The 27,819-nt window shown below is 53.0% G+C and overlaps 1 protein-coding gene across 3 annotated transcripts; it reads right to left on the bottom strand.

Annotated features, from left to right (window-relative positions):
- Positions 1-762: 762 nt before the first annotated feature.
- SH3BGRL (SH3 domain binding glutamate rich protein like) lies at positions 763-27,801 on the bottom strand. 3 transcript variants are annotated; one of them, XM_080554337.1, is made up of 4 exons: positions 27,557-27,801; positions 10,330-10,515; positions 7,287-7,367; positions 763-3,604 (listed from the first exon to the last, which is right to left on the bottom strand). In XM_080554337.1, exons 1-4 carry the CDS (start codon positions 27,599-27,601, stop codon positions 3,572-3,574), a joined length of 345 nt encoding a protein of 114 aa, XP_080410463.1. In that variant the 5' UTR covers positions 27,602-27,801; the 3' UTR covers positions 763-3,571. The 3 variants fall into 3 exon arrangements, with proteins under 3 accessions (XP_080410463.1, XP_080410464.1, XP_080410462.1); XM_080554338.1 differs by lacking the exon at positions 27,557-27,801 and adding an exon at positions 26,986-27,036; XM_080554336.1 differs by lacking the exon at positions 27,557-27,801 and adding an exon at positions 21,194-26,937.
- Positions 27,802-27,819: the final 18 nt, after the last annotated feature.

Here is a 27,819-nt window from a genome sequence, read left to right as displayed (position 1 = left end):
TTGCTCAGACAGAAGAAAAATGATCCTATAAATGGCAAGCAAGCAGCTTGCTCACAAGCCACCCTAGAAAGAATTAAGCCACTGGTTTCCTTCAGAGCGTGTGAATTGAAACCTGGGATTTGAGCAAATCCTAATACAGTTTAGGGGTTGAGAGTGCATCTTCTATAGTTCGACGGAAGGTCTTTATCTTCTGGTACAACACTTCAGTACACAAAGCTTAAAAGAATGCAATTGCTAGATCTGTGGGCACCACAGAAAAGGTAAAAATGAGTAATTTTAGTTTAAAAAATACATCCTGTATGTTGCCTCTGTGGCAACACAAACGAAAAATAACAGTACCTCTGTTGTGACCAGCATAAAGCTAATCAATTACACATTTGGGGAAAAAAAAACTGAAGCTGTTTGGCAAGCTTTACAGGCATGGGGTGCAGCTGATTTCCCCTGTCCACTTTCAGTTTGTAACTGCCTTAGGGAAAGAAGAGGAAAGCAGCAGCTTAATTAAAGTGTATTCAGTGCTCTCCTAAAACCCCCCAAACCTCCAAAGCCTTTGTTTTGTGTAGGTGTGTCCCAAGTAATTAAAACCCATTAGCTGCAAGAGGTGAGAGATCCAACAGCTTTAACGTGCGGCAGTGGATGCTTAACTTCCATTTTGTTGTACAGATCCCATACTTTAAAACCAAATATTTTCATTTGAGGACTGCACTTCTTGAAACTCACAGGACCGCTTCAAACCATAAACAAAACGAGCAAGAAAGTCAATAGTGTGAGAAAGCATTTAAAACAATTTTATTGGAATGATACAGGAATGGTTAATATTACAAGTTAAATCCTCATTGCTGGCCATCTACATAGGAAAAAAAATAGAAACGAACAAATTCAGTTCTTGCGCCCATCATTAACCTAAGACAGGTATATGAACTAGAAAAATAGCAGATAGGCAACACATTCCTAGCACTCCTAAATTCAAGCAAGGTATCCGCATCGAAGTTAATGCGCATTTTACACACAGCCCCACAACAAAGAAATATTTCAGGTATTTTTCAGTTTGTGTTGGTGCCTTGTTCCCCAGACAAAGAAATAATTCAGTCTTTCTCAACAGAGCTTTCTTAGGAATGCTGATACAGTTTGAACGCTACCATATGGCAAGGATGGGGGACCCGACGAGGGAAGTGACTTTGCTTTCTTAACTTGGCAGTTTTCTTGACCATCAGAAACAGAGGCTGACCTTGTTTCAGCATGTTTGGGGTCGCTGAGCTGACACAATTTGGCAGCGACTTTCAGTTACAGCTTCTTGAAAATAATGCCTGTAGTTCACAAAACTCACTTTCTTTACACAGGAAACACAGCAAATCAGCATGGCTGTATAAGTGACTCGTGTCAAATTCCACTTTCTTCACAAGATTTCACGGAGTATTTATTCTTAAATACTTTCTCAAAAACTTGACCACTGATTTAGATAGAAAAAGATTACACCAGCGTTAAGAAAGAAAAATCACCTCAGTTTAAAAAGGCGAAATCACAGTGAACAACAAAAATCAGACACCGGGCTTAAAAAGCAACCCAACTTCCACAAGATCTTAGAAATAAGTTTCACAAAAATTCGGTAATCACCGATAAAGCCTGTTAATGAAAAAGCACAAGTGTGTGTGTAAATCTTGAAGGTAAGGCAACATTAATCTATCCATGTATATTTTGATGGTGTGCTTGCTTTTTTAAGCACAAGCTCCAAACCAACTCCCTGGCTCCCAAATCAGAACAGATAAAATGTGAAATAAATACGATTTTAACTAGCTTGGCTCTGCGCTTGATCCCGATCGCTCTGACATCTGTGGGAGTTTCCTCACGAACGCTCTAGAAGCCGAGCTGCGCTCCAACCAAAGCAAGAAGCTGCAGCTCCCTTTTAACAGATGTTGACAAAACGAGCGGTTTCCCTGCATGAACAAAAGCCCCAAAGAAATGCGAAGGAAGTATTTAATTACTGCACTTTAGACCATCTTTGTAAACCCGAGTTTTTACTTTTACCCTGCTCCTAATTTCAGACTTTAAAGCTCTGAACTGTGAACCAGGCTATACCGTCTTCAAGAAGCACTGCGTACATCGTACAGCACAAGCGTAGATCAACCGCGTTGTCATGATACACTGCAGCCTTCTGCTGAACTGTGCCACCTGTTTCTCCTCCTTCATAAAGCCAAGAAAACCAAAATGTGTGTGTGCAGAGCAATTAGGAGGAGCCTCCAATTACAGCAAGGACTAATTACCTTTCTAACTGTATTTTGATGCTTTTGGGGGATAAGTACATTATGTGGTGCATAATGCATTTTAAATTACCCACACATTTTTAAAACCTGTTTCTTATCCTTGAGGGCGCTTGTAATTATTTGTGTTTTCGCAGAACACGGCCAAGAAATCCAGGCTACCTCGCGAGCACTGGGAGGACAGACAGGTTGATATTGCACGTGGTAAATTCACCAATACAAGACACTTGAATAGGTTCGCGGCTCCTGTAATAGCCTCATGATATGGCAATAGCAATGGAAATAAGTTGTTAGACCTTAAAAAAAAATCTTGGATAATTACAATAGCTCTTGCTGTTCAACCATTTAACTTTACTAATTTGAAAAAATACTATTTTAATCTACTGACTACTTGAGCATGCATTACGATGCCTAGTACTATAAGCAGTGTGAATTGGTATTTTTGTAGAGAAATACATTAAAGGCGCTCACCCTTACACAGGTAAGGAAATGCCATTTCTGGCCATTTTGGCTTATTTGCAACATTGCCTGGGAATTAAGACATACTTCTTCGATGTGCACTGCCTCTTGCACGCAGACATGTACTGAAGGCATGCTCAGGCAGCTAGCTGTCCTGATCAGCTTGCCAGTGGAAAGGCCGTCCGGTGCCCAAATCCCTTTTTCTTTGTCAAAAGAGCCCACATGGATCACTTAAATGAGAAATACATGGTATTTTTTTTGTTATCATCTGTACAGTGTGTTACAATACAAATCTTAAATACCCATCCTACAAAAGAACAAACGTAACTTCCAAAAGTGACTGCAATGGTTACACTACACAACACCACCTACAATTTCATCCGAAACCAGAATCTAAAGAGGCCGAAAATCACGGTGTATTTCCGTAACATTTTTGAGGCAACTCAGGCACTAGGTTAGTATCTGACCGGGTGTGAGCTACTGGTGCTTTTTTTCCCATATTTTAAATAGCTGGATCCCTAGGTATAACCACATCTGCATTATTAGTACAACGATAGTTTTTTGGAGTTTACACAAAAAGGACGAATTGCCAAGATAATTTAAACTACGTGAAAGTCATTCGTGTCCGATTGCTTCAGTTTCCTACGCGTACAACTCAGTAATAATACACCCTGTGCTTTCTACCTTTATGTTCACATTTTCGTATCGTGTTCAAATTTGCATTATATACGGTGAATGCTGCAAGCACCAATCAAATGTTAGAAATCACATCTATATTTCTTGAAGCAGAGACAATTTTACTATTTTATAAAAAGCTGTGGAAATTCCCTTTACAGAACATTTAAGGCAGTTGAAATTCATGCTTGCTGCTTCGCCAGCGCTTCAGCTTCCTGAAAGAGCAGAACAGAAATACATAAATTAGTACTTTGTGAACGATGGCAACTTACACACACCTGTGTTAGGCACCAACACATGACAAAAAAACTGCAGTAGTACACGATTAAGAAAAGAACAGCACTGAACCCAACTCAGAGTCCCCACTGGCTACAATTACATTATAAACCAAGTCCCATATGGTACTGGATTAACCTCCAATTCTGACCTAGCTCGAGTAGGACTTGCAGGAGTGTGCTGGTTATTCGCCTTCCCCCTGCTTCCTGGCACGCACGCCCAGGGCCGGTTTTGACCACGAAAGTTTATAACAGAAGAACAGATAAAATGAGTTACGCCTCATTTCGTGTTACGACACAAGAACTATTTAGAGGTCAAAGACCTTCTGAAGAACTAGGGATAGATAAGAGTATTACATATATAAGAAAAGAGTCTCCACATTGGGGAAAGAAAAAAAAAAAGGTATTGGGAGAGATATTATTTATTTATTTTTAACTAAACACAACCAGACTACCAGCAGCAACCACTGAGCTTTTTGCCTTCCAGAGGGCTGATAAGCAGGGATGCCTTCCTTCGGAAGGGCTGCTGCTTGCCCCCTGCTCCTCGTGCCCAGGGCTCCCAGCCCGCAGCTCTTTGAGGGACCTGGTATGGAGCTGGTGCCCTTCAGCTATGTGAGAACGCTCCTGTGAAGCCGCTGAGAGCAAGAGGGGCAGCTGAAGCAGGTTAGCAGACACACCAGAAGCCCCTAACATCTCTCAGTACATTTCAGAAGGATCATTAAAAAACAACGGCCTGCATTTTTGAGTCTTTGGTTTCCGTAAGGCGGTCACACAAATGGGAAAATAACATTACAGACGAGATGTAAAAGGAATTTCTTTTCCTGAAAACGGTTTCTACAAGCATCCTTCTGACTGAAGATCAATTTAATTACCTGTTAGCAGCAACGTGGCCTACAGAAGGATGAACAGAGTCACTGCGCTCTTGCTGTGGCCCTTCAGGGCGGAGAGTGTGGTTTATTTTAAAGGAAATCTGCTAAACTTAGCTTTTACGTAATGAGGTTGTTTGCTTTGGTGACTGCACAGAAATACTAAAGATAACGGATTGACAACATCACTGTTAACGTGAGCCGGTATGGAAAACAAAAACATTTTAAGAAAAAGGGGGAGGACTAAGAAGGAGAGAGGACGCAGGCAATGACCCCAGCCTGCGGGGCAGGAAGCCCCACGCATATCTCTGGTATCTGTTCCTGGCTGCCTGCCCACGCGCGTCCCATCGCGCTGCCTCTCAGCGCAGGGGCGTGGGAAGGGCCTCGCTCGCTCGCTGGCACCGCTGGCCCAGGTCTGCCGAGCTCCCCGACCCCGCTCCGTGCCGCCGGCCGCACCGCGCGGGCCAGGAGCGCGGCCGGGACGTCGCCGCGTGCCCCCGCTGCTCGTGCCGGGGCACCCTGTCAGCTCCCAGCAGAAAAGGCAGGCGAAAAGGGAGAGAAGACGAGAGAAGACAACAAAGCCTGGGGAAAAAATAAAATAAAGAAGTGCTTCTTGAAACAGTAACAAAGAGGAGATGGTTCTCCTGGCTTCGTAGCAACTCCGTTAGCAGTCATAAGCAGTACGGAAGTGACACCTAGCCTCTTTCTTTTGTTTTCTTTTTTGCTTAGAAAATGCAGGATCAAATAAATATCTTCAAAACAGGCGCCGCTAAGCTGAAGAGGATTCCTGGCATTTCTCTCATTCCCAGGAACAAACCACCCGGGCTCAAAAACAGTTATTTGCATTTCCATGCTCGCTTTCGAGCCCTTCTCTTAATTTTCTTTAGCATTAATGCTGGAACTCTGCATTCGCAATCGCCTTTCCAAATCAATGGAAATTGATGGAAATGGACCTTTAATGGAAGTTTGCTGCCAAGGCAATCCTCTCGTGCAATCGCACACAGGTTGGTCCCCCCCTCCTCTCCCTTCCCCTAGCAACATGCACGATGGTGTTAACTACACCATTAGAGCCAGGCGGCAGGCGGCTCTGCTCGAAATGCCAATTTCAGCATCTACAAATCAGTTTCTCCTCCTTGGCAGCAGGCACTCAGCTTGATTTGCCTTTTACATCATGTAATTGTGGGGTGGATCCCGCAAGCCAGAGCAACTGCAGAACGCGCTGGGCGCAAGGGCACTCATGCAAAGGTTATCTTCACCGGCTCCAACGCGCCTCCCCGAGCTGCAGCAGGCAGTGAAAACACAGCAGAGAACAACTGCGTTCATGTTCCTCCTCCTTAGAACTCCTCTTTTTCCCTTCGGACAAATCAGGGCAACTAATAACCAAGCAGACCGTTTCTGCCAGAGCACCCATGTAGCAGGTTAGGAAAGGGGTGATGTTTATAGATGTTACAGAGACAGATGACCCGATTCGGTACGGCACCAGCTGCTCTCCGGTACCACTGCACTTCCCAAACCTCGCACGTGAGGGTAAATGCGAGGGTTTTCCTGCCCGCCGTGGTCTCAGGGCCGCCTTCTCTCTCCTTGGCTCCATCCTGCTCTCTCTTTCGTGCAACACTGTGCAGATGTTCCGGGAGATTCAAACAGGATTGAAACAACTATCGCGCTGTGTGCAGCTGGGGCACACATCCCAGGGTTTGCTCTCTGCAACCCCGGACGAGGCAGAGTGTTTCCTCACTGCACCACTCACTAGTGGAGTTACCGCTAGAATTAGCTTGGCTCCCAAACTGTCTGTTTCAGTCTGACCTGCAGCTTCTAATGCTTAATACTAGCTGATCATCACCCACCTTTAAAATTAGGTCTCTGAGTGATGTGCACACTGTGACCTTCAGCTCTTACATGACTAAAGTTGAAAGGAAACAGCGTGTTTATCCATTGGAACAAGAAAACCGAAGTGACCTGGAGGATCCTGCTGCCCTCAAGTGAAACGTATAAAGCAGGCTTGTCCTATCCGATCAAAATCAAAAGGAGAATTCCAGCCCATTGCATCCGCAGAGCAGCAGCCCAGTTTGTAATTGGCAAGGAAAACAAGGCTTCAGATAACAAGCTGGAGGAAAAAATTACTCTGAAGTAAGACCATATTATTTCAAAAACAGTGACTCTGGTTTCAAGGTATTTTCTAGTACAAAAATCTCAACAGAGCTTCACATTAATCAAGTTTTTTTTCACTGTATTGAAATAATTTGTTTTTTTCATGGCAATATCTTTTCATCCAAATTTCTTGTGCATTCGTCAGTACAAATATTAACTGCTCTTTCTCTTGTTCCAGGAGTGTGCAATTAAAAAAAAAGAATAAAATCTAATGGTAAAACAGGTAATTAATACTAGTGAAGAACTCGAACCAGCTCTTTTTTTCCAAAGCGATGAAAGCTTTTCTGTTAACTTGGAAAACTGCAGGGTGGCTCCACAGTGAGGATACCAAAAGAACATCAGTACTGAACACGGAGTTTTTCTGGTAGAAGGAGGGGGAGGAAGATACCTCCAGGGAACGGCGCATCCTCCAAATAAACCAGCACATAACAACAGCGTGTTGCTGTGATGTGGAAGCCTAAAAGCTGGTCTCTGGAGACTGAGTATCAGGCCAGCAGGGAGATTCACTGGGACAACCACAGAAACCTGTGAAATATCCTGCCAGGAGCAGAAAAGAACAAGGTATAAAATGCAGGTTGTGGTTTACTGTGATGAATATACACACCTACCTTTGAACCAGGCGGCGCAGTCAAGCCTAAAAACGCATACACCGCGTTATTCTCTCGAGCTTCGAAGAAGGCTTCGTAATCCTTCATGACGGGGTTGAGGGACAGGGGGAGGAAACAAAAGACAGAAGTGTTAATTTTGAGAAATAATCGGAGCACAATTTGTTGTGTTACCCAACCCGCACCGAGCAAACTGCTTCCTGAGGCCTGATGCAAAATCGCTGATACCGCAGGGTTTTACTGTCCGAAAAGCGGCGAGCTGGGAATTTCAGGATCTGCAGCAACAAGGTGCTGCTGTGAGGTGCTTCAGCCTCTCCCGAGGCGACAGCCTCTAGAGCAATCCCTGGGCTGCCCTCCTCCAGGACCAGGCTGAGCCCACACCTTGCCATCAGAAACTGATGCCAGGCACCGATGTCCGCAGCTGCCGTCACTCATTGGTAACAGCGACTGTGCAACCGTGGACAGTGACTCTTGGAAGTTAAAGTCAAACTCGCAAACTAGGATTATACCTGTTCTCATCACGCTTTGCCCGTAATGATTAGCCTACACAAACGAATGAAATCAGGGCAGCCTGCTTGTTGTAAAACCGTCCTACTCACGTGCTGCAGACGTACAGCGGTTGCTGCAGCGTCAGCCCTGTCAGAGCATCAGCCTCGCGAAAAGGTGCACGGCTCTGCCTCTCGCTGTCTGGCACCATGTTAACACGGGCATTGTGGCTGCTCTACATATGCACACGGCCGCCTCCCAAGAAAATTAAGCTGAAAGCAATGAAAGAATAAGAAGTACCCTTCTCTGACTTTTTTGTATGTGAGAGAGAATGCAGTTGGGTATGGTTTACAAACAGCACAGCTTGGCTGTCTGCTAAGTGAGGAAACAGCAAGCAAAAAAAACCCCAGCGTGGCTCAGCAACAGCAGTTGCCAAATACTGACCAAATGAGCCCAAAATGTTTGTGCAAGTCCACTTGCTGCCTGAGTTACCACATACTTCCCAAGCTCCAGTTTCCAAACTCAGCACATATTTGCCCTGTCTTCCCTTTTCTGCCCTTCTGACTGGAGCAGCAGCACGGGCTTTCCGCAGCTCTGCTGGGGAATGTTTTGCTGCAGGAGTCCTGGCAGAGAGATCCCCGGGGGAGGCAGCAGCTCGGAGCAGGCTCAGTCAGGGGCTGAAGTCGGGGAGGGAGCTGCCACTGAGGGCAGGGCGCTCTGCATGCCTGCTGCAAGCCTGAGCAACAGCAAGGGCTGCAGGAGCTGCGGCGTGTGCGGGGCTGGGGCGCCCCTCAGAAGGGGCCGGTGCGGCCGGAACAGAGGAAAGTAGAGAGAACCGAGCGCTGGAGCCCAGAGATCAGGGATGTCAAAGTCCTGCGCCGTTTGCACACCGAGCATTCGGGTGCCGGTTTGATACAAACGCGTACGACTGTGTTAAATCCTCCCGAAGCCCCTCTGGTGACAGCCCTTGCTATGCGCTGGGGCTGCTCGATAACAAAGGGGGTGTTTATCTCGCCGGCGCACAGTTCAGCAGGCCGCTTTGTAGCATCCAGCAGGAAAGGAATGCCTGTGACTACGGGGCAGGGTTTGTGCCAGCTCGCTGACACACGGCGCCTGCACTCACAGCCCTGCCGTGCGGCCACGCACAGCCCGGTGACGCTCAGCTCGCCCCCACCGCTGCCAGTTCCACCGCATCCGATGAGACAAACAAGGAAGTCCATGCTTGAGGAGAAGCAAGCGAAGATGTAAAGAGGTTCAGAACAACTTCTGCCTTTCGGAAAGCTGAACCGTAGGAACTTGGACCCAGCTACGTCAATTCACCAAACTTCAAAAGGTCAAAGTGGCACCTGCCAAAACTGGGGGGATGAAATAAACACACGGCAGGAACCAGCCTGAAACATCTATACCCTTCTCCCTGAAATTACGGCATAAAGAATTCGCACGGGTTGCAGCCGGGGATCCGTTAGGAGCATCTCTGAAAAGCAAGCATCCAAATTTAGCAGCGTAAGGTTTTTCTCTCCCTGTCCCACACGGCTGCGCGGCAGCGCCCGGCTCTGCTGCACACCTGCAGCAATGCAGCAGAAATTTCGGCAACAGGAACAACTGCACAGCCATCTGCTTGCATACCTACAGCTCTGGCGTACCAAGGGAGGAAGGTGATACCGTTGCAACTGGACTTCCTACCTGTACAGAAATTTCTGCCTTTTTAATTTTTTTTCTTTTTCGATAGAGATAATTGAACAGAGCTTTTCAGCTCCTCATGACTCGCCCCTTCTCCGTTTTCGGTTGCAGACAGCCATTAATCGCTACGTTTGTCACTCCACGCCAAGCTCTGTCCACGTCCAAGCCATCAGTACCAGTTTGCAAGCCAAGCGGTACATTAGCTCACTGTGGGCACTATTTCAAGTTCTGCTTTTCTTACAGACACACAGGAAACGGCAGTGCGTTACGAATCACTCCTGTCACTGGCCATGGAATCACCTCACAAAGGTTCAGAGCTGGCAGACTCCGAATTTCAGGCTCTGAGCTCAGGACCAGACTTAGAAACGACTTAGAAACAAAGCCACAGCACCAGAACAACGCACACTGTGAGCTCTCTCCAGAAGATATCAAGTTTTAAAAATAAAATTAACAGTTAATCTAATAACCATTCGAGCATGGCCTGCTGAGTACAAGTGCTGCAGGGCAGCATGCTTTCGATCAAGCATTAAAATAATTACAGGCAGGAACTGCATTCGCGACATGATTTTTAATCTTTTCAAAGCACTGCAGTAAGTGGGCCGCAACGGGCTTCACTTTGCAAGCAGTACCCAAAGACTCATCCCAAGGATCAGAAAACTCATCTATTGCCGTGGGAGGCATCGCTTCATAGGAGCACATCTTTTGGGAGAGGAACAAGGGACCGGAGCGATCCGAAATCCCCGCGCGAAGCCCCGTGCAGGCAGAGCGGCTCTCTGAGCTTGCTGCAGGTTGCTGCAACGCTGCCAGATCTCTATAAAGTGCTGCAAAACGGCAGCACGAGGACAGGGGGAGGTGACAATCAGCCCGAGCCGAGCCTTACCCCGAGGTACCGGCTGTCGTTGAAGAGCCGCGGCGGCAGTGGGTTGCCGCTGGCGGGCCGGCTGTCCTCCGGGACGTTCTCCCGCATCCATTTCCGATTCTCCTCGTTGGCGGCGATGTCCTTTTCCTCAAATTCAATTTTGTTGGCCTCCAAGAACCCTAAAACATCTTGTTGCTGCTTTTTAATCTGTCAGAAAGAAGGGAGGGAGAGAAATGAACAAAATCAGTCAAACCCTGCTGCCGGTTTTGCAATTCCGGGGTTCAGTGCAGAAAGAGGGGGGGTACAAAACCGGCTGAAAATGAAAACTGGAAGAAAATTCTCAGAAAAAAAATAAGTATCTTCTAAAGAGCCCCACGCGAGGGGCTGCGGGTGATGTACACACACAGCACGGGCCTGAAGGAGGTGGCGAAGGCACAGCCCTACCAGCCGGGTGGGCCGGGGGCTCAGTGGAGGCAGAAGCCCTTTTCTTTGTATATCTCAAGAAGCCTGCAACCCAATGCAGGTGCTGAATGCAGAGTGATTTAACAACCCCTTCCCTAAATGAAGGGCCGGTCTCCAGCAAGGCTCACAGGGTGGGTTTCTTCACAGGAAACCCCCTGACCTGTCTCCAAAAGGATCGAACGGGCTGGGGTAGGGGCGCTGCCCCTGTACAGACGGCAGTGCTGTGAGCTTTAAGGGTCTGCACGGCCAAACCCGGGGCTTCCCGACACAGACCGCGCCGAGTCTCGCCAGCAGTCAGGTCCCAAAGCAATTTTGGGTCCTGTCTCTCTGGACAAGAACCCGCCGAGCTCTGCCCCCACGGCCTCGCCTGCCTGCAGGAGAGCTCTCGGGCGAGACCCCACGCCGACACAGCTCGTCCCCCGCGTGCTCACGCGGCACCCGGGCGAGAAGCGGGACCTGTGAAACAAAGCCTGTGCTGGCCGCGGACAGGAAAGGTGGTTTTTATTACTGTCATACGTGAATTATTAACTTCCTGGTGCAGAGACGTTCTGCTTGTGCTCTGGTCTTCCTCTGCATGACTTTAGTGCCGTAAGGGAAATTATAACCGTGCGCATGCAGGGAAACTAGGCAAACATGGGACTCCGTGGGAAACTTGTTCCCTTCAGAGAGGTCTGTGAGGAACCAGGGCAGGCAGATCCCTGTGAATCTATCGCAGTGCAGCACCAAGCGACCTCCCTCCAGCTCCCTTCGTGCAGGGTGCGGGAGCCGCAGCAATGAATCCCTGCCGGTGTGCTTGTCTCGGGTGCCCACCCTTCAGCAGAAGGATCCAACGGAGTGATGTTGCTGTGCATTAGCAAATTTTTTTTATCATGGCCGAAAATAAATAAATCGGCCAGGTTAATCTCGCCCCGAGGAGGCCATTCGTGTTACAGACTGTGCGCAAGAGCGTTTCTCAGCACGCTCGCATCCACCGGTAAGAGACTTCCTCGTTTGCCTTTAATAACACGGGTCATTGCAGGAGGGGAAAGTTTTCCTCCGTCGTGTTATAAAGGTCAAAGAGAAAGGAGGCAGCACTTCCTTCAGCAGCTATTCCGTAGGGCTGGAACACGGGAAAGGTCCCTGCAATTGTAAACTGCTCCGCCGGCAGCCGGCGTTCAAGGCTACGGGCCCACCTGGGAATAAACGGAGGCTTCTTCCTCCCCACCTAATTACCCTTTAATTAACCGTTTCCCACCAGCTGCAAATTACAGATGAAGCCAGATCCCATTAGTCTCAGTTCTTTAACTTGCAAAAAAAAACCTCCCGGCTTTTCCGGAGCTGTTTGTTCAGCGGCAGGTAGCGCGACGGGGTCCGCGCTTCGTGGCTGCGGCCGACAGCCCTCTTGGCTTGCCCGGCAGCAGCTGCTGGAGAGGGCCTTGCGCTTATCCTGCCAGAAAAGGCACCGTGCGGGAGGCAAATGCAGCATTTTGGTTCCTGCCTATGGTCAAGGGAGGTAATCCTCCCTCCGTGGCGGTGGGAATGCCCTGGAAGGAAAAGGAATGGGTGCCGGTACACGGGGAGCGTTGGTCTGAAACCGCAGGCTTTTGGCCAAAGAAAGAAATGAGTCGGAGGTTTCAGAGGCGCCACCTTCCTCCCGGCTCTTCGCACAGAGCATTAAAAGCTCCAGAAACGCTGGGCGGGACAGTCCACGGGGCTGCCAGACGGCCCTGCTCTACGCGATTTTATTTAGAAAACCCGCGTTAATCTCAGGCGCTGGGAGGGAAGCGCCCGAAACAGAGCCGCAGACGCTGCTGCCGCCCCGGGGTGCTTTGTTGCGCCGGACAGGGCAGGCGCTGCCCCGAGGACAGGAGCCTGGGAGCTGGTTCCTGCCGCCCGAGGTTGGGAAGGAGCGAGGAGGGAGGACGGGCCCCACCTTCAGGGGGTGCTCACCGACAGGCAGCTCCCTCTGGCCTCCCAAAAAAGCCCTGGGAGCTCCTAACCGGGCACGGGCACCGCTCGGCGCGCTTCCAGACACTGCTCCTGGTGTTGCTCAAACAACTGCCGCGTCTGCAGCCGTTCTGGCCCAACGCTGAAAGGAAACGTTCAGCCAAATTAATCTGTGTTCGCTCGGGTTTGGCTTCAGCGTCTGCTCCACGAAGAGAAACGGCTTTACGGAAAGCGACCGGAGGTTAAGCAAACTCGTACCCCAGACCTGCAATCTTCTGCATACAAAACCTTCACAAGCAAGATCGGAAGCTCGTGGTTCCAGCAGGTTTGTTTTTAAGAGAAATTCTCACGTTTCAAGGTTCTCTTCCTTTCCAGTTAGAAGGCAGCCATGAAACATCAGCCTTTCAACAGAGAACGTGCAGAAAATAACACCACGAGAGCAAGCAGCTAGGATCGTGAACGAGTATTGTCCCTCCTTGGAATCCACACCAGAAGTTAATTTTCTGTTCCAAGATGCAGCTGCACCCCTGGACGACAGCAGTAACATAGGAGAAACCACGTCAAAGCTGTCAGGAGTAGGGGTGGGTGATGCTGGGCAATAAATCGTATCCATCAATAATGGAGCTTCAGCCCCACAATGGGCAGAGCACTTCCCACACAACGCTATGGCACTTCTGACTCAAAATGGTGTTTCTCCTTCAAATCTTTTCTAATAATAATAATATAAAAAAAAAAAAAAGAGCGCCAATATCTAGTGTTCTCTCACCAAGGCTAACCTACACGCATATCGATTTGCAATCCAAGGCTCTCCGTTTGTTTTAGCAAACACTTCCAACTATAGTAAAAACCCGTCCCCGTTATTTGAGCTCACTTCCAAGGAAGAGATTCCACTCGAAGCAACTTGCCCCGAGCAGCAGGCATCTGACAGCGCTGGGTAAGGCGCCGACGCGCTGCCGGGACGAGCCCTTCGACCAGAGCAATCCCAGCTCCTGCGGCAGTGCAAGAAAACGACGTCAAGCTGCCGGGATTGCCGAAACCTTCCCCGGAGCAGGTCCCGTAGGAGCAGGGCAGCTTGGTGGTTCAGGACCAGCCGGAGGGCAGGGGGTGCTGCTCGGGGTCCTGCGAGCTGCCCGTGCCGCAGCCCGCCTCCCTGCGCTGCCCCGCTGCAAGGAAACCCTTGTTTAAATGTGTTCCTGTAAAGGGCTTCAAAGACATTTCTTGTTTGGCGTACGTAGGCACAGGCGTAGAAAAGAATAGCCCAGTCTGCGCCGCTGGCCAAGAAGGGTTTTGTTTTTAGGCCTTGTTATTTCTTCAGTTTATAAATAAATTCCCCGTTGGACAAGAGACGTGTTTTGGAAGCCTATTTCTGGCCCCTGGAAGCCTCGGAGCCCGCAGCCTGAGCTCTGCGGCTGCCCTCACCCGGCGGGCGGCTCTGGCACACGGCGCGGGGCATTCCCGGGGGCCCCGCATCCTCACTTTCATGCAGGGGAAAAACACGGATTTTGTTTTGCAAAGGTACAACTCGTCCCTCACACCGAACGTGTGCCTGATGTGCCCTCCTCCCAGCCCACAGCCGAGAGCTTCCCCGTTGTTTCATTTCGCTTTTCAAAGCAGCACCGGGAGAAGGGAGAACGGGGACAGCAGAGCGAACCCCGAGTTTAGCTTAAAGACAACAACTGCTTTAAAAGCCTTCTGAAGGTGGCTCAGCTCCGATCTGAGCCCCGAACGGGGCGAGCCCAGCGCCAGACGATGCCGGCAAGCAGCGGCCAGCAGCGCATCCTTTCGCTCCCCGCAGCCCGGGCGGCGACCCCCCGAAGCGCCGTGCTTTTGGGGCGTGGGGCGGCCCTGGGAAGGCCGTGCCGGTGCCAAGGCACAGCAGCGAGCCGCAGGGAGCCCCGCCGGGCTGCCAGGGGCCGAGCTGCCCTGCCCCGGCCTCGCATTCCCAGCCCGCGGCGCAGACGGCAGGCTAAATATGTCCAGCGGCAGCGGCGGCTTCTCCCTCCTCGCGTGCCTGCGGTAACACAACTGCTATTCGCGGCCGCTTCTTGGGATTTTAAAAAAAAACACGTGTTCTTTGTTTTTTGCATGCTGTTTTTTTCACGTTTCTGACGATAACGCCCTCCTCATCCAGGCCGCTGGCGCAGAAGCTGATGCTTGGAAATCAGCTGCAGGCAGAGCGGGGATTTCAGCTCCCGGTACCTTGCAGGCAGCTCCCCGCAGCATTTTGAGGCCAGGGGCTCCTGCCGGCCCCACGAAGCTCGCACCCCACAGCCAGGGCACCACAGCACGCCTCTGAGCGGGCTCCTTCCTGGGCTCCATCAGAGCTTTCCGTGGTTCTGCTGTAACATTCAAGGATCCAGGTGTTTGTATACAAGCTGCGTGGTTTCCATTCACACAAACAAGCCAGATTTTTTTCCCCTTACCACCTTAAACTTCAGAGGCGCCAGCTCCGGCGGTGCTGGCGGTCACCATCGCTGTAAGCTGAGGCCAAAGGGTGGAAGGCAGCTGCAGCACCGAAGGGCCTGCTCAGAGCTCTGCAGGACGTCCGTGGGTGTCTCTCTCACTTCCCTCTGCCTGGTAGGACATCCACCTATTTTTAGGCCTGGGCAATTATCATCGCGAAGCTCCGACCACTTCTTTGTCTGACTATTTTAAGGCACGCGCGACACGCGGCAAGGCCATCGTTGGCTTTCGCAGCGCCGGGCTTCTGGTCTGCGAGGAACGACGAGGACAAACACACTAAAACCACCACGAACTTACGTGACCCAAACCGAACACAAGGGGCTGGAAAAGCTCATACTGTACTCGTGCTTCTTTTTGTTTTGTTTGTTTTTTTCCCCTCCAGAAATGAGGCTGTGTCCAGACGGGCTCTCTCTGTACTCACTCTCTCCCTCCGGGACCGCCCGTGGCACATCAGCACCCGTCCTGCACAGCTCCCCAGCGGCTTCGCCTTGCGCTGGGATGCCCCCAGCGGCTTTAAAAGCTGCTGGCGTGGGCACAGCTCTCACCCCCGGGTGTCCCCTGCCCCACAGGGCTCGGGCAGCAGCCAGGCTCCTGCTCCTCGCACACAGGACGCTCAGGAAAAAGCCCAGGGCTGAAAGGACGCAAAGCCGCCGCTCAGGGCGGCGTTAGGGGAAGGATCCAGGCTGGCAAAAGCTTTTTGCAGCCCAGCCTGAAGGCTGCATCGCTTTGGGAAGCACACGGTCTGCTCGCGGCGCGGCGTGCCCTGGAGCCGCCCACCTGAGCGGAGGGCAAGGCCTGCGCCGCCCAAAAGCGGACCGCAACGTGCTCCAGAAGCTGTGGGAAGTTACATAAAGGGAAAAGCTGACTCACGAGAACAAAAATAAGAGCTGCTTTTAGGGATTACAATGCCATTTTGAGCGCACTCGTTCAATAACCCGAGGCCTGAAACTCCGCTCCATCCCACATCAAGGAACTCCGAGTGAAGAGGCCGCGGCGCTCTGACGCACAACAGCCCGTTGCACCGAGCTCTGCTGCGGTCAGGCTGGAAAAGTTACCGAAACGCCCTAAAGGCGTCACAACCCACCGGCTGCCCCACATCAGAGATCTGCTCGGCCGCTTTCCTCCCGCGGCGGCCAAAAGCAGATCCCTCTGCCCATCAGTCAAGCGCGAGGCCGAGCAACATTTCCTTATTTATATCCCCGCGGCTCCTGGCGAGCAGCTGCAGCCGCGCTGCCTAATGAAGGCCTGATTACTTTTTAATGTGTTTTAAGCTTACTTTCTGTGAAGGCACCTGAAGGATTAATGCTGCGTTACGTCCCAAGCCGAATTCGGCTCTTAACAAATAACATCCAGGCACCTGGGAGGGCAGGGCGAGAGTCCGTTCATCCCTTTACACCTGCTTCTCAAGGGGCTGTTGGGGTGCTCCTGCATTTCCAACACGCAGAACATCTCACCACCGCCAAGACCTGAAGATAATCTATAAAAGTCCCATTTAATCAACGTCAGATTCTGCTCCGGGGCATGGAAATGAGCTCCGTCAGGTGAAAACCCGACTCGGCTCCTGCTGAAGCCACCAAAATCAGAAGCAAATCTTTCTTCTCTTTCTTGGCCCCAGTGAAAAGCAGGGCGACATCGTGCACGCTCCTTCAACTCTCCCCCATACCTGCTGCCCCCCAGGTGGTTTTGGCTGCTTTTCTCACGTTCCCCAGACCACCAAGGCCCACGCACCACAGCAGCAGCTCCCGGTTGGTCTTGCCCAAGGGTCCAGCTCGCCACGAGCCCACCGGCCCGAGGCACAACCCACACAGAAGCAGACAGTCTGGGTGGCCGAGCAGATGAGATGCAACCTCCTGGCTCCAACCCCCTCTCTTTAGTCAGGATCAGGATATCTGTTTCCTCACCAAAAAAAGGAAAAGCATCCCTCCAGCGTTTGCTTTAGAGGCCTCTGTTAATTCTGCAAAGTGCCAAAGGGAAGCGGTGTGGAAGTCAGGATGCCAAACACCCCGCTCTGGGGCAGCCGCAGCCCGCTGGAGCACTCCGAGAAGAGAAGTAATGCAAAACGTTACTGCAAGGATTCACCACAAATACGAATTGGCTTACGGTGCTACAATTCGCACGCATTTCTCTCACGTGTTTCGCTTTTTTGAAGACGTTTTCCCTAGTTCAAGGCCGTGGAGCCCCAGGTAGGCTGTGCGGGGATCACCCTGGGGACAGGAGCTGCGGGGTTTGGAGAGGAGGGAGGATCACCTTACCCGTACCCTGCAGGCCTGAGCTTTGCTTCGGATGAGAGCCTGAAGAAGCGGGGACGAGCTGCAGAGGCACGGCCCTGCGCTGGCACCGTCCTCACACCACGAGGTGCCGTCCTCACGCTCACTCCAAGCTGCTATTGCAGCACGACATCAACTGACCTCTGGCAATTTTCTCAGCCGGTTTTGTGGCATTTGACTCTCCCGAGCCTGAAAGCTGCTCGCCTGCTCCAAAACCAACAGAGAGCGAGCCTCCTACCGCGGGGATACAGGCCCCATTATGCCGGCTGGCCATTAACGAGGCGGGAGCCGCGGCACGACCTCAGCCCCGCGGTTACGTGGACCCGTGAGGACTCGTGGCACGTCCTCAGCCAGGAGGAGGTTTGGCAGGGCGGAGGAGCTATAAAGCTCTTCAGAGTAGGCCACCCCTGCCACAGACTCCTCGGGTAACTGTGGGGGCACCTTTTGCACCTCGCAGCGTCCGCCCCTAAGCTGTTCGCAGTAATTTCACTTTTCCAAGTCACTTGTTGGCTTCGGTATTTGGGTGAGGGATCATTTCTGGCTGTTCCTACACACCAGGACCAAACAAACCCCAGCCCAGCCTCGCAGACAGGCATTAAACGTTGACCACAAGGCAGCTTAACACACACACGACCGATCAGCCAGCCAGTCAGGCTGAGCACCACGTGAACAGCTGAAAACTCCCCAGAACACAACAAATACCGAGGTGCTTGGAAGTTCTCCCCGTGGCCAAGACAGAAGGGGGAAAAGGCATTGTGGGTGCCTTCGCAAACCCGACTGTCTGCTCCAGGAACTGTACAAAGAGCTCGAGCCCTGCAAACCCGGATCTCCCCACCGCTGTCCGCCTCTGAGCCTGCTTCTTTCAGCCCACCTCGCTCCAGGCCAAGACGATTCCTCCTTTGTCTTCCTTGCCGTACAGGGGCTCCGGGACAGGCCGTAGGCGAGCATGAAGGGCAGCAATTAGAGCTGAAGAAAACCAGCGGTGGTCACACGTCGTCCTGCCCCGAAGGCCGGGTCTCTTCTGCCTGCCAGCACCCGGCTGGTGGCTGCTGGGGAGGCAGCTGGGGGCAGCCCCAGGTCGCCCCGCACCACAGCGGCACGAGGCTGCAGGCTGGGGCTTGCTTTAGCACACGGAGAGACTAAATTAACTGACCAGGCCGAAGGTTTACAGCATTAATTGCCGTTTCGCTGCCTTTGTACTGCCAGGTATTCATTACCTTTAAAGGAAACTTGCTTTGAGAAGAAATACGGTACGACCCGGGGATCCTGCTCGACACCCAGGTGCTCCTGCTCCGTATCACCTTCCGCCCTCGAAGAACTCACACACCAGAGGCGCCATTTAGCAGAAGTCTTTCGGATGACTGCGAGGCTAACACCAAACCAAATAAATTATCCGAAGAGAAGGAAGCTTTTTTTTTCCTAATCAAGAATACCCACCTACCATAACAGAAAGCTCCCAAGAGCTGCGCTCTGCCCGCCAGGAGCAGCAGCACTGCCCAGCCCTGCTGCCTCGGCCCCGAAGGCTGGCGTGGGGCTTTGCTCTGCGGGGCACCCCTCGGGTGACATCCTGGAGTCGGGAATTCCAGGAACAGCACGTTTTTCCATTACAGTGAGGTCCTTCCCCACAGCTCTTCCCACCCACAGCCACCGGGAGCTGCCACCTCCCACCCCACCCCACGGGCAGGGCATGGCGCTGCTCACACCACCACCGGGGCCACCCCACAGCCTCCCGCGACGTCCGGCGTCACGTTGGGTTCACTCTCATCACCCTGCTGTCGTCTTCTCTTGCTTTTCAAAAACCACGGGCTTCCTCCTGCCTCCGTGCAAGCTAGCGTTCGCATACCACGACCGAGCCCTAAGACAAACACGAACTGCGTTTTATTTTCTGAAAGGCCGAGTCCCCCAGCTGCTGCATGCCGGAGGACGGAGCTCTCCACGCCCGGGCGAGCAGCCAAGCGAGCTGCATTCCCCTCGTGTTCAGCCTCATGCTGGGCTGCCGGCAGGACGACGGCTGTCCTAGCACCCTCCACGCTGCTAATCCTGGTCCCACAAAAGACCCAGCCGTGGATCCAGCTGCTCCTTGGTTCGTACAGGTGTCAATTCCTGCAGCGAGCATCCCCCAGCAGAGCTTTCAGGACCTCCTCTGAGCTTTTCACAGTGCGTGCAACTCAAACCTCGGTCCCCTGCAGGAGAAGCGGAGTCCTTCGGCCGCCTCCCGACACACTTTAACGCGGTGAAAGGAAACAGAAATTTAGAGGAAGGCTGCTCGAGTCCAAAGGTCTCACGGAGTTAGCCAGCAGAACCATGAGGTGCTTATCTGCGCTGCAGGGTGGGAAAGAATTGCAGTTCCTAATCGGGATTATCAGGTCGCTAACAAGCGAGTTTGCAAACCTGCCCCTTTTTATTTTGTGCCTCCTTTTTTACTTATAAATATTGTATTTCCTGCCTAGGGAAAAAAAACAAACCCTACACCTATTATCCATAAATCAGCTTCAGTGCAACTTCACTTCCATCCACGTCCCCCGAGAAAGCTTTGGGATGTATTTTGAGTTACTGAGAGTTACCTGTTCCTGGCCCTCTCCGCCAGCTGCTCTGGCCGAGCAGCCTCGCACCACGCACGCAGGAGCGATCTTAAACAAGCGGCATTAAGGATTTCCTCAGTAAAACCTTGCCCTGCTGCAGTCCGTGGCAAAGCTCCCAGCGACGTTCCCGCTGCCAAAGGTTCATCCCGCGAGGTGAACACAAGATGCGCTGTTTAAACCTGCCTGGAAACCACGAGTCTCATAAAACCGGGGCTTTATGTGAAAACCATTAGTGTTTTCCCCGGGGGCTGCCTGCTTGCTGTTTACACTGGGCTTCGCCAATTCCTTTCGACCTAAGGCAGCAGGGGTTCTGATAAATCTATCTTACTGTCCAGGCCTAAACGTGATGCGTATCAGCGTCTGCTGCTCGTGCTGCAAAGCCACGATGTTCAGGAGTCACCTGTCTGTGGCATCACTCCCTTCTGTTTCCTGCGTACCAAACACCCCAGCCCCGACCTGGAGCCCACGGAGGATTTCATTACGATGTTAAGTAGGAGACCTAACGACAAAGCTTCCCTGTGCAAAGTCTTTCAGTGCCCAAATGTTGACATTTCGGTGTCTGCCCGCTGCTACCGCGTAGCCAACAGCTTCCTGTGACACGTCTGACAGCCCTGCGCTGAACTGCAGCTGCTCAGAAGGAAAGCAAGAGGAGAATTATTATTAAACCTCTGCTATTTTCTTCCTGGTTTCTAAGATACAGGGGACAAATACAGTTAAAAGTTCCTCCCATGTCTGCAGCCTCTCAAAGCATCTGAGTCTGCGAAGCAGAGGTAAGATCCTAATCGCGTCGGTATGCCTGAATGCAAAACAGATCCGCAACCCGTTTACATTTCGAAGGAAACTTCTGGTTACAAAGCCTGCTAACGCTGCTAGAGCTGCAGGTATTTGTAGTAAACACCAAATTAAAAACAAACCAAAAAAATCCCCAACGCACACACACGCTTTTCTTCTCCATCAAACATTTTTTCCCCCGGACAACACGGTCTCATATATTCTCAGTGCAAACTGCTAACATAATTTTGGGAGCAGAGCCAGGCTCGTCCAAGCGCAGAACAGCTCTGCTGGGTCAGATCCAGCGCTCGTCCTCCCCAGCGTCCTGCCTCCACCAGCCACAGGCTCCAGGGGGGAGCACGCCGAAGGAGTGAGCACGCAGCACTACCCCACGTTGCTCTCTCCCAGGCTCACCAACACGCAGCTCTGAGTCAGAGGTGCAGTCATGATCTTTAACCGCCCTAACAGCCCTTCACAGATTTGTTTTCCCCCTCCATTTGTCTCGCTGCTTCCTGAACCTGTGCGGTTTTCGCCACACACAACGCCCTCTGGCACGGCGTTTCTCTGCCGAGCTGCACGCTGCCAAAGGAGGCACCCAGCTTCTCCCCGCTCTCCCCCCGTTGTTGTGCTGCGAGGAGTCACCGGCAACCGCTTCCTCTTCGTTCTCTCCATGCCGGACGTGGTTTTTCTCTCTTTCTGTGCTTTTTCAGCCCCCTCTCTCTGCCACAGAACTCCACCTTATTTGGCTGTCCTCGTGCAGCGCTCACCTCACGCTCCCCAGCATCTCTTCTGGCGTTGGCACACTGCTCGTGGCGATCGTCCCGGCCTAACAAAGACACAGACCCGCCACAGATCCGTACAGCGCTACTGTTTTAACTTTGCTCTCCCCGGTCCCAAGAATTCCCGACATTTCACCTGCTGTTTATACCACTAACAGGGGATTTTGTAACCAGCTTCGAGCCCTGCACAGGTTGTTCCTTCCCACCGGTGCCTCCTTCGGTGGGCTGCTCACACCTCCGTCACCTTTCTCGTGTCTCTCCGGGTCGCCTGGGACTATGCCGACCCGCACAGACCTCCGTGAGATCCTCCTCGTAACTCCTGTGTGCTGCACGAGCTGCCTGCAAGTCACAAACTCTCAATCATTATCCGCTTTATATCACTAAAGTGTAATCGATCATGCAAGCCAAGAAAAGTCCTTCCCTCTTATCCCCCAGCAGCTGAGTTTCTCTCTGGAAATCCGGCTGCCTTTGGCTCCTCTCTTTGCCCTGGCTCCACCACACCTCAAACAGCAAATCCCTTGACAGGTAATACTTACAATTTCACGCTTGAGCGCCTTCAGAATTTAAGGCACGGCAGTACTCACGCGTGCGAAAGGAGCCCAAATAAAATTATCCTTCAGATATCTAATTAAAGAAATCACCACATCCACTCCTCACGGGGAAATCCGAGCCCAACAACAAGCTGTAAGCGGGAACCAAAGACGGCCTCAGCTGCACTCAGACAGCATCAGCTCTGCCTCGGGCTGCAGCTTGACGCTGACCCTTCCTTTACGTTCTCTTCTGGTAGCTTGAACGTCCCCTTCCCACCTTCTGAAGCTGAGGCGTGACAGCCACCTGCCGTGCTGCCCTGACGAGGATGTGCTCCTGGACCGAGGCTTCCTCCGGAGCAAACAAGAGCAGCATTACAATTAAAACTCTCTCAGGCTTGAGGAAGCATCTGATGAGCAAAGGTGCTTGACATTGAATCGCAGACTGAATGTGGCCGGGGCTACAGAAACGTAGCTGTGCTTTGCTGTGTGGGTAGGAGCGGCGTGGGGCACACGGAGCCCCTTCAGCTGCTCCAAACCGCAGAGCTCCCGTCCCTCTTGCCGAGATGGGAAGCCCCTCATCCTCAGCCCTTCTCTTTATCACAAAGGCACTATTTTAGTTCTGCCTTGAGCCTGAACAGCTGATACCTATCGATGTGCGCCTGGTTCCGTTTGTCTCCTCTTTCCCCGCTCCCTCTTTCCCTGGGAGGAACGAGCGTTAATAATAGCCTTGCAGAGGCTCTTGGTTTTGGCATCCTCCCCTCGTTACACGCGTGCCAGTTCTACAGGAATCTTCTGCGCGTAACTTTAATGCCTCGAGACAGGAGGACTTCCTTGCTCGGCTCTGCAGACGCTGCAGAGGTGCTGAGCACGGACCTGGCACTGCACGGACGCGCCTGGGGGGAGCCGGGCACCGGGGCTGGGGCAAACGGTGCAAGGTGAGGGTGCTCAGCCTCCGTCCCGGGCTGGCCCTTCCTGCTCCAGCAGCACGGGGGGGACAAATCCTGACCCCCTGCCTGGGGATAAGCACCGGGGTGGCTGCAGACACAGCCGGCAGGCAGTCCTAACAAAACCCCTGCCAGGCGCAGCTGTGGGGCGTCATCCCAGGAACCGCCTGCATTTAAGCGCGGTAGAACGTTTTTTATTCCGATCCATTCAAACTTTGGCAACGACTGCAACCGATTTAATCTTTGGCTCTGTTAAGGGTTTGAAAGCTGTATTTTAAGAAAAAAACATTCGACTTATCTAGAGTTGGAAACAATGATACAAAAAAAGGGACAGCCACGAGACAGATGGAAGGCACCCCGGCCGTCTCGCTGGATTCGTGTTACGTATCGTGTCTTCCACCCCGAGGGCTCGAGCTCAGAACAAGTGTCGTTCTGGAGAGAGAGCGGGAGAGAGGAAGTTTGGTTATCACTGGATATCCCCGAGGCTGCTTGCACGGAGCCAGCTCCGTTTGTCACTTTTGGGGGATTGCCGCAGAAGCAGGGAGCAGCCTCGCCAGCCCTCGCAAAGCCCCGAGCTGCTGCAGACAAGGAGGGAGAGAGCAGGTGGGCACAGACAGCCCCGCTCATTCTGCCTCTGAGCCGCTCTGCCTCAGTCCCAGCCCAAAGCGCTCTCGAAGGCGCTCGCTGCCAGCTGCACATCCGTGGCACCACCAGAAGGTGCTTCTGGGGAGGAGAGAAGAAGAGTAGGCGTCACGGCTAGCAAGTGTCTGCACGGCAGAGCGCAGGCTGCCTTCCTCTGCGCTTCCTGGCGGGCGGGGAGGAGACCCAGACCCCTTCCCGAACAAGAAAACGGTACAAAAGAAACACCAAGCCCCAAACCCTCCCACCCCTGACTCTGCAAATGAAAAAATAAACTCAGACTTCCTCTCCTCTGTAAGCCACCCCCGACCAGCGGGAGCCTGAGATGTGCCGGGGGCCGGATCCGGAGCCGCACACCATCCAAACAGGCGGGGGCTTCCCGCACGCCGCCGCGGCTCACACCGGGGCACCGGTGCTCTCAAATCCTCTGGTGGCAACTGGTGCAGTTGCTGGCAACAAATGAGGGCTCGCGGGCCCGAGAAGAATTTAAACAGCTGCCTCCTTCCCGCAGGGCATCGACAGAAGCGGCAGTCCGGCTGCCTTCGGCAAGGCGCGCGCAAGTTCTCCTGGTGCTGCAGGGAAGCCGGAGCAACGTCCTCCCCAAACAGAACGAAGTACCTAAATGCCAACGGAGTAAATCACAGACCAGAGCAATTCAGCCTCTTCAGTCCCCGCATCCTTCTTCCCGGAGCAGGAGTGGCAATTACTCCCCGGCCTCTCCTCCTTTCGCCTCTTAGAGGATTTGAACAGAAGCCCGTAGCCAAATTCAGCCTCCCAGCCTGCGCAGTCCCCGCTCGAGTCAACGCTTGGGCGCTCCTGAATGTGGCATTTGCGGCTGCCATTTCACGTTCGTGGCCTCCAACACCGCCTCGCACTGAGGAGCGCTGCTCACTTGGGCTGTGCTTCCCTCGGAGAGGCTCCTGGATGGCCCTGGACCCCCGCGGCCGGTGCCTGCAGCTCCTCGCTGCAATTCCAGCCAGCCGTGCTGCTTCGCCCCGGCCTGGGGCTCACCGGCACAGAGTCCACCCCGAGGAAGAGCGAAGGAAAAGGGCATCTGCTGCTTCGGGACTTCCAAATTCAGCCTTCAACTGAGCTGTAACCATGATGCTCTGATTTCCTGGGCGAAATCCAAACAGCAGGCCGGAGCAGGACTGCAGTTATAACATCTTGCCTGAGCCCTTAATGATAAACTTTCGGTACATTCGGTTATCTTCACCTCTGAGAAGCACAGCGACAAACCACACCACACACAGTCACCTTTACCTTCACCACCCGGGCTATAAAGCAAAACCCACGAGCAAACACAAACCCCGGGCTTTGCAGCCGGCGAAGCACAGCAGAGATAAGGCCGTGTACTTACTAACTCCTGGCGCTGGAAACCGGGCAGCTCAGTCACACTTCGCACAGCACCACCCGTGATGAGACGCCGCACAACACAGGCACAGAGGAATTAACGGCCAGGCGTGCTTCACCAGAAATCCCTTGAAATCTACTCTGAGGCGCCTTTGCTTAGACACGAACATCCTATAGCAAATTCCCCTCACAGATACATGCTATTGAATATAAACATTATGGAGAAGGGCGCCTCGGGGAAACATTTTATGCAATGTGATATGGAAAATTATCCTGCAGAACAAAGTATTCCTTTGCCAATAAAAGACCACAAAATTTGGGCACCCTCCAAGACTCACAGCCCGAGGCTGCAAGGTGCGAAGCAGCCGCAACGCCTTTCCCCTCCGGTGGGAGATAACGCTTCCCAGAGCCCCACGAAAGCTCCACCAACGTACAGAAACCACGCAGTCATTTTCTAGGAAGGAGGCGCTTTCATACTTATTGCCGGTTTGCTTTTACTCCAGCAAATTTACCTTTCCAAAAACCGAAGTAACCCCACGTCGGGTGCTGCTGGCGGTGCAGAGCCATCGTAGCAGGAGTGAGGGCCGCCTGGCAGGGCTGACGTTACCCAGTTCAGTCGCTGCGCTGGAAACGACTTTGACTCAGTTCCACCCCTCTGCAGCAAACTGATGAGGATTTTCCATTCCCCAAGTGGATTATTTCACGTTCAGCACCCGGTAAGGCTCCTCTGGCCTCCGGGCACAGCCCCTCTCACCAGCGGCTTGTTTTAAGGGGCAGGAAAATGACTGATTCCCATCGGGCACCTTTCAGGCGAACGCTCAAACTTTCCCTTCAGCGAGGTGCCTCTCTGTTCTGCTTTAAGTTGAAGCATCAATTAAAATTCTTATACCAGAAAGAAAACAGCCACCCGGTGAGGTACGCTCGAGCCCTGCCAACAGAAACACCCTTGGTGTGCTGAGTAAACCGAGAACGTGCAAGTCCTGCTCATTACCGCGACACCACTTCAGCTGTACTCGCCTTGGACCTGGGCTTGGGCACACATATGTAATAAAACACAATTACGCGTATGTTTTGCTTACATTTCATACAAACAGACCACGCCAATGCTAATATCCAAATTCCACCGGCAAGGATGCACGAGGGACCCTAAAAGGCAGGGAGGGGGATGTTAGCACTGAGTCTCGTGACACGCACAATCCACGCAGACAAAACACCATGGCAGATACCACTTAGCAAATAATTCAAGGCCTCATTTAAAACCAGGTAAATGTAGTCAAGATCAGTGGCTGTATCCCTGGAGCTTAGTGTCGCTACGCAAACCCAAAATCAATAACTGCCATTAAGAGGTCACCGATAAGAATCTACAGCAACAGAGTCCGTCAACTGGAAACCTATTAACAGCTGTATTAGAAAGGACGAATTACATTTCCAGTTTGCTAATGACTGCTTCTTTCCTTCTCGCTGATAATTTTGCGAGAAGCCAGCAGAAATTCCTTTCGATCCCCCCCTCATAAATGAGCCACTCGGGATTTCAAGGCACTTTCAAGACCGGCGTCGGACAATCATCAGCTTTCCGTCACCGGCGTCAGCGTGTCGATGTCAGGAGCAGCACCGAGGCCCCCAAAAATGACGGGGGGAGAGGGGCAGCGCGGGGACGCCCGAGGGACGCGCGTCTGCTCCTCTCCCCCAGCAGCGGAGCCCAACGCGGGCTCGCCCCCGTCACAGCCTCCAGCCGCACAGCTCACCGCCGGCTGCTTTTGCTGCTGAGGACCGGAGATCTGCAGCTGTGCTGACGGGGGAAGGAGAATTCAGTGCAAGGGGCAGGGTTTTTTCTTCCTCCTGGCTGTCACCGGCCTCTGGCAGCTGGGGACCCCGCACCTCCAGCAGGCTGACACGGAAGGGCACCACGAAGCCGGCGGCTTAGCCCCTACCTACGTGCAGCAGAAGTCTCCGACCACTACCTGTATTCTTTGGCATCCTGCACGTCTCTTCGACATTCACGCTAAACGCGACAACCCCCCCCCCCCCCCCCGGGATTTTAGGCTCGAAGCATCTTCCTCACAGAAATCTGGCAATCTTCAGGGCGCTGCCGCTGAGCCGGGTCCGGCCCCAGGCGCAGACTCGCACTTTTTTTGTTCGCCTTGCTCTGGGAGGGGACACACAGACACACAGACACACACACACAGCCTTCTGGCCGAGCCCTGCCGGCAGCCCAACCCGGTGCCGGCCCACCGGTGCCCGGCCCGGCTCCCGGCCGCGGTTCATCACCCGACACACGGCGGAGCGGCCGCCGGAACCGAGCCGGGCGCCACAACTCGGCCATCAACTTCGGCAACACGGCAGGAGCGGCGGCGTGCTGCCCTCCCGCACCCGCTGAGGGGGGCAGGAGCCCCGGCGGACACGCGGGGCCGGCGGCTGCAAGCACGGCTCCCCCCCCGCCCGGGGCTGGGCGCTCCGGGTCCCGCACCGCGCCCCCCTCCCCAGCCCCGCAGGGCCCCGGCCGCCTCACAAGTTTCCCGGCTCGCCCCTTACCGCCGTGGAGCCGGAGGAGGAGGCGATGTAGACCTTGATAACCATGCTGGGGGGGGGGGCGAGGCGGCGCCGGGCGGGTGGGTGTGTGAGGTGAGGTGAGGAGCCGAGCCGAGCCGAGCCGAGCCGGAGGCAGGCAGGGAGGGAGGCAGGGAGGGGAAGGGAGGGAGGAGGCAGCGCCTCGCCCCGCCTCGCCCCGCCGCTCTCACTGGGCTGCCGCCGAGGCAGTCACCGCCAGCCGGCCCGGAAGAGGGGAAAACGGTTTA

The sequence above is a fragment of the Anser brachyrhynchus genome, assembly GCF_964034855.1.
Source record: "Anser brachyrhynchus genome assembly, chromosome: 13".
NCBI classification, from domain to species: Eukaryota; Metazoa; Chordata; class Aves; order Anseriformes; family Anatidae; genus Anser; species Anser brachyrhynchus.
The sequence above is the reverse complement of the archived record's forward strand: the minus strand, read 5'-3'. Positions and strand labels throughout refer to the sequence as shown.

Bases quoted from the DNA above. Each gene is read 5' to 3' on its own strand.
- SH3BGRL (XM_080554336.1), bottom strand. From the start codon at position 21,451: ATGGAGAGAACGAAGAGGAAGCGGTTGCCGGTGACTCCTCGCAGCACA. The intron at 7,368-10,329 runs GTAAGGCTCGGC...CCCGTCATGAAG, and splicing joins ACGACAGCCGGTACCTCGGG to GATTACGAAGCCTTCTTCGA. The intron at 3,605-7,286 runs GTAGGTGTGTAT...CTGCTCTTTCAG, and splicing joins CTGCGCCGCCTGGTTCAAAG to GAAGCTGAAGCGCTGGCGAA.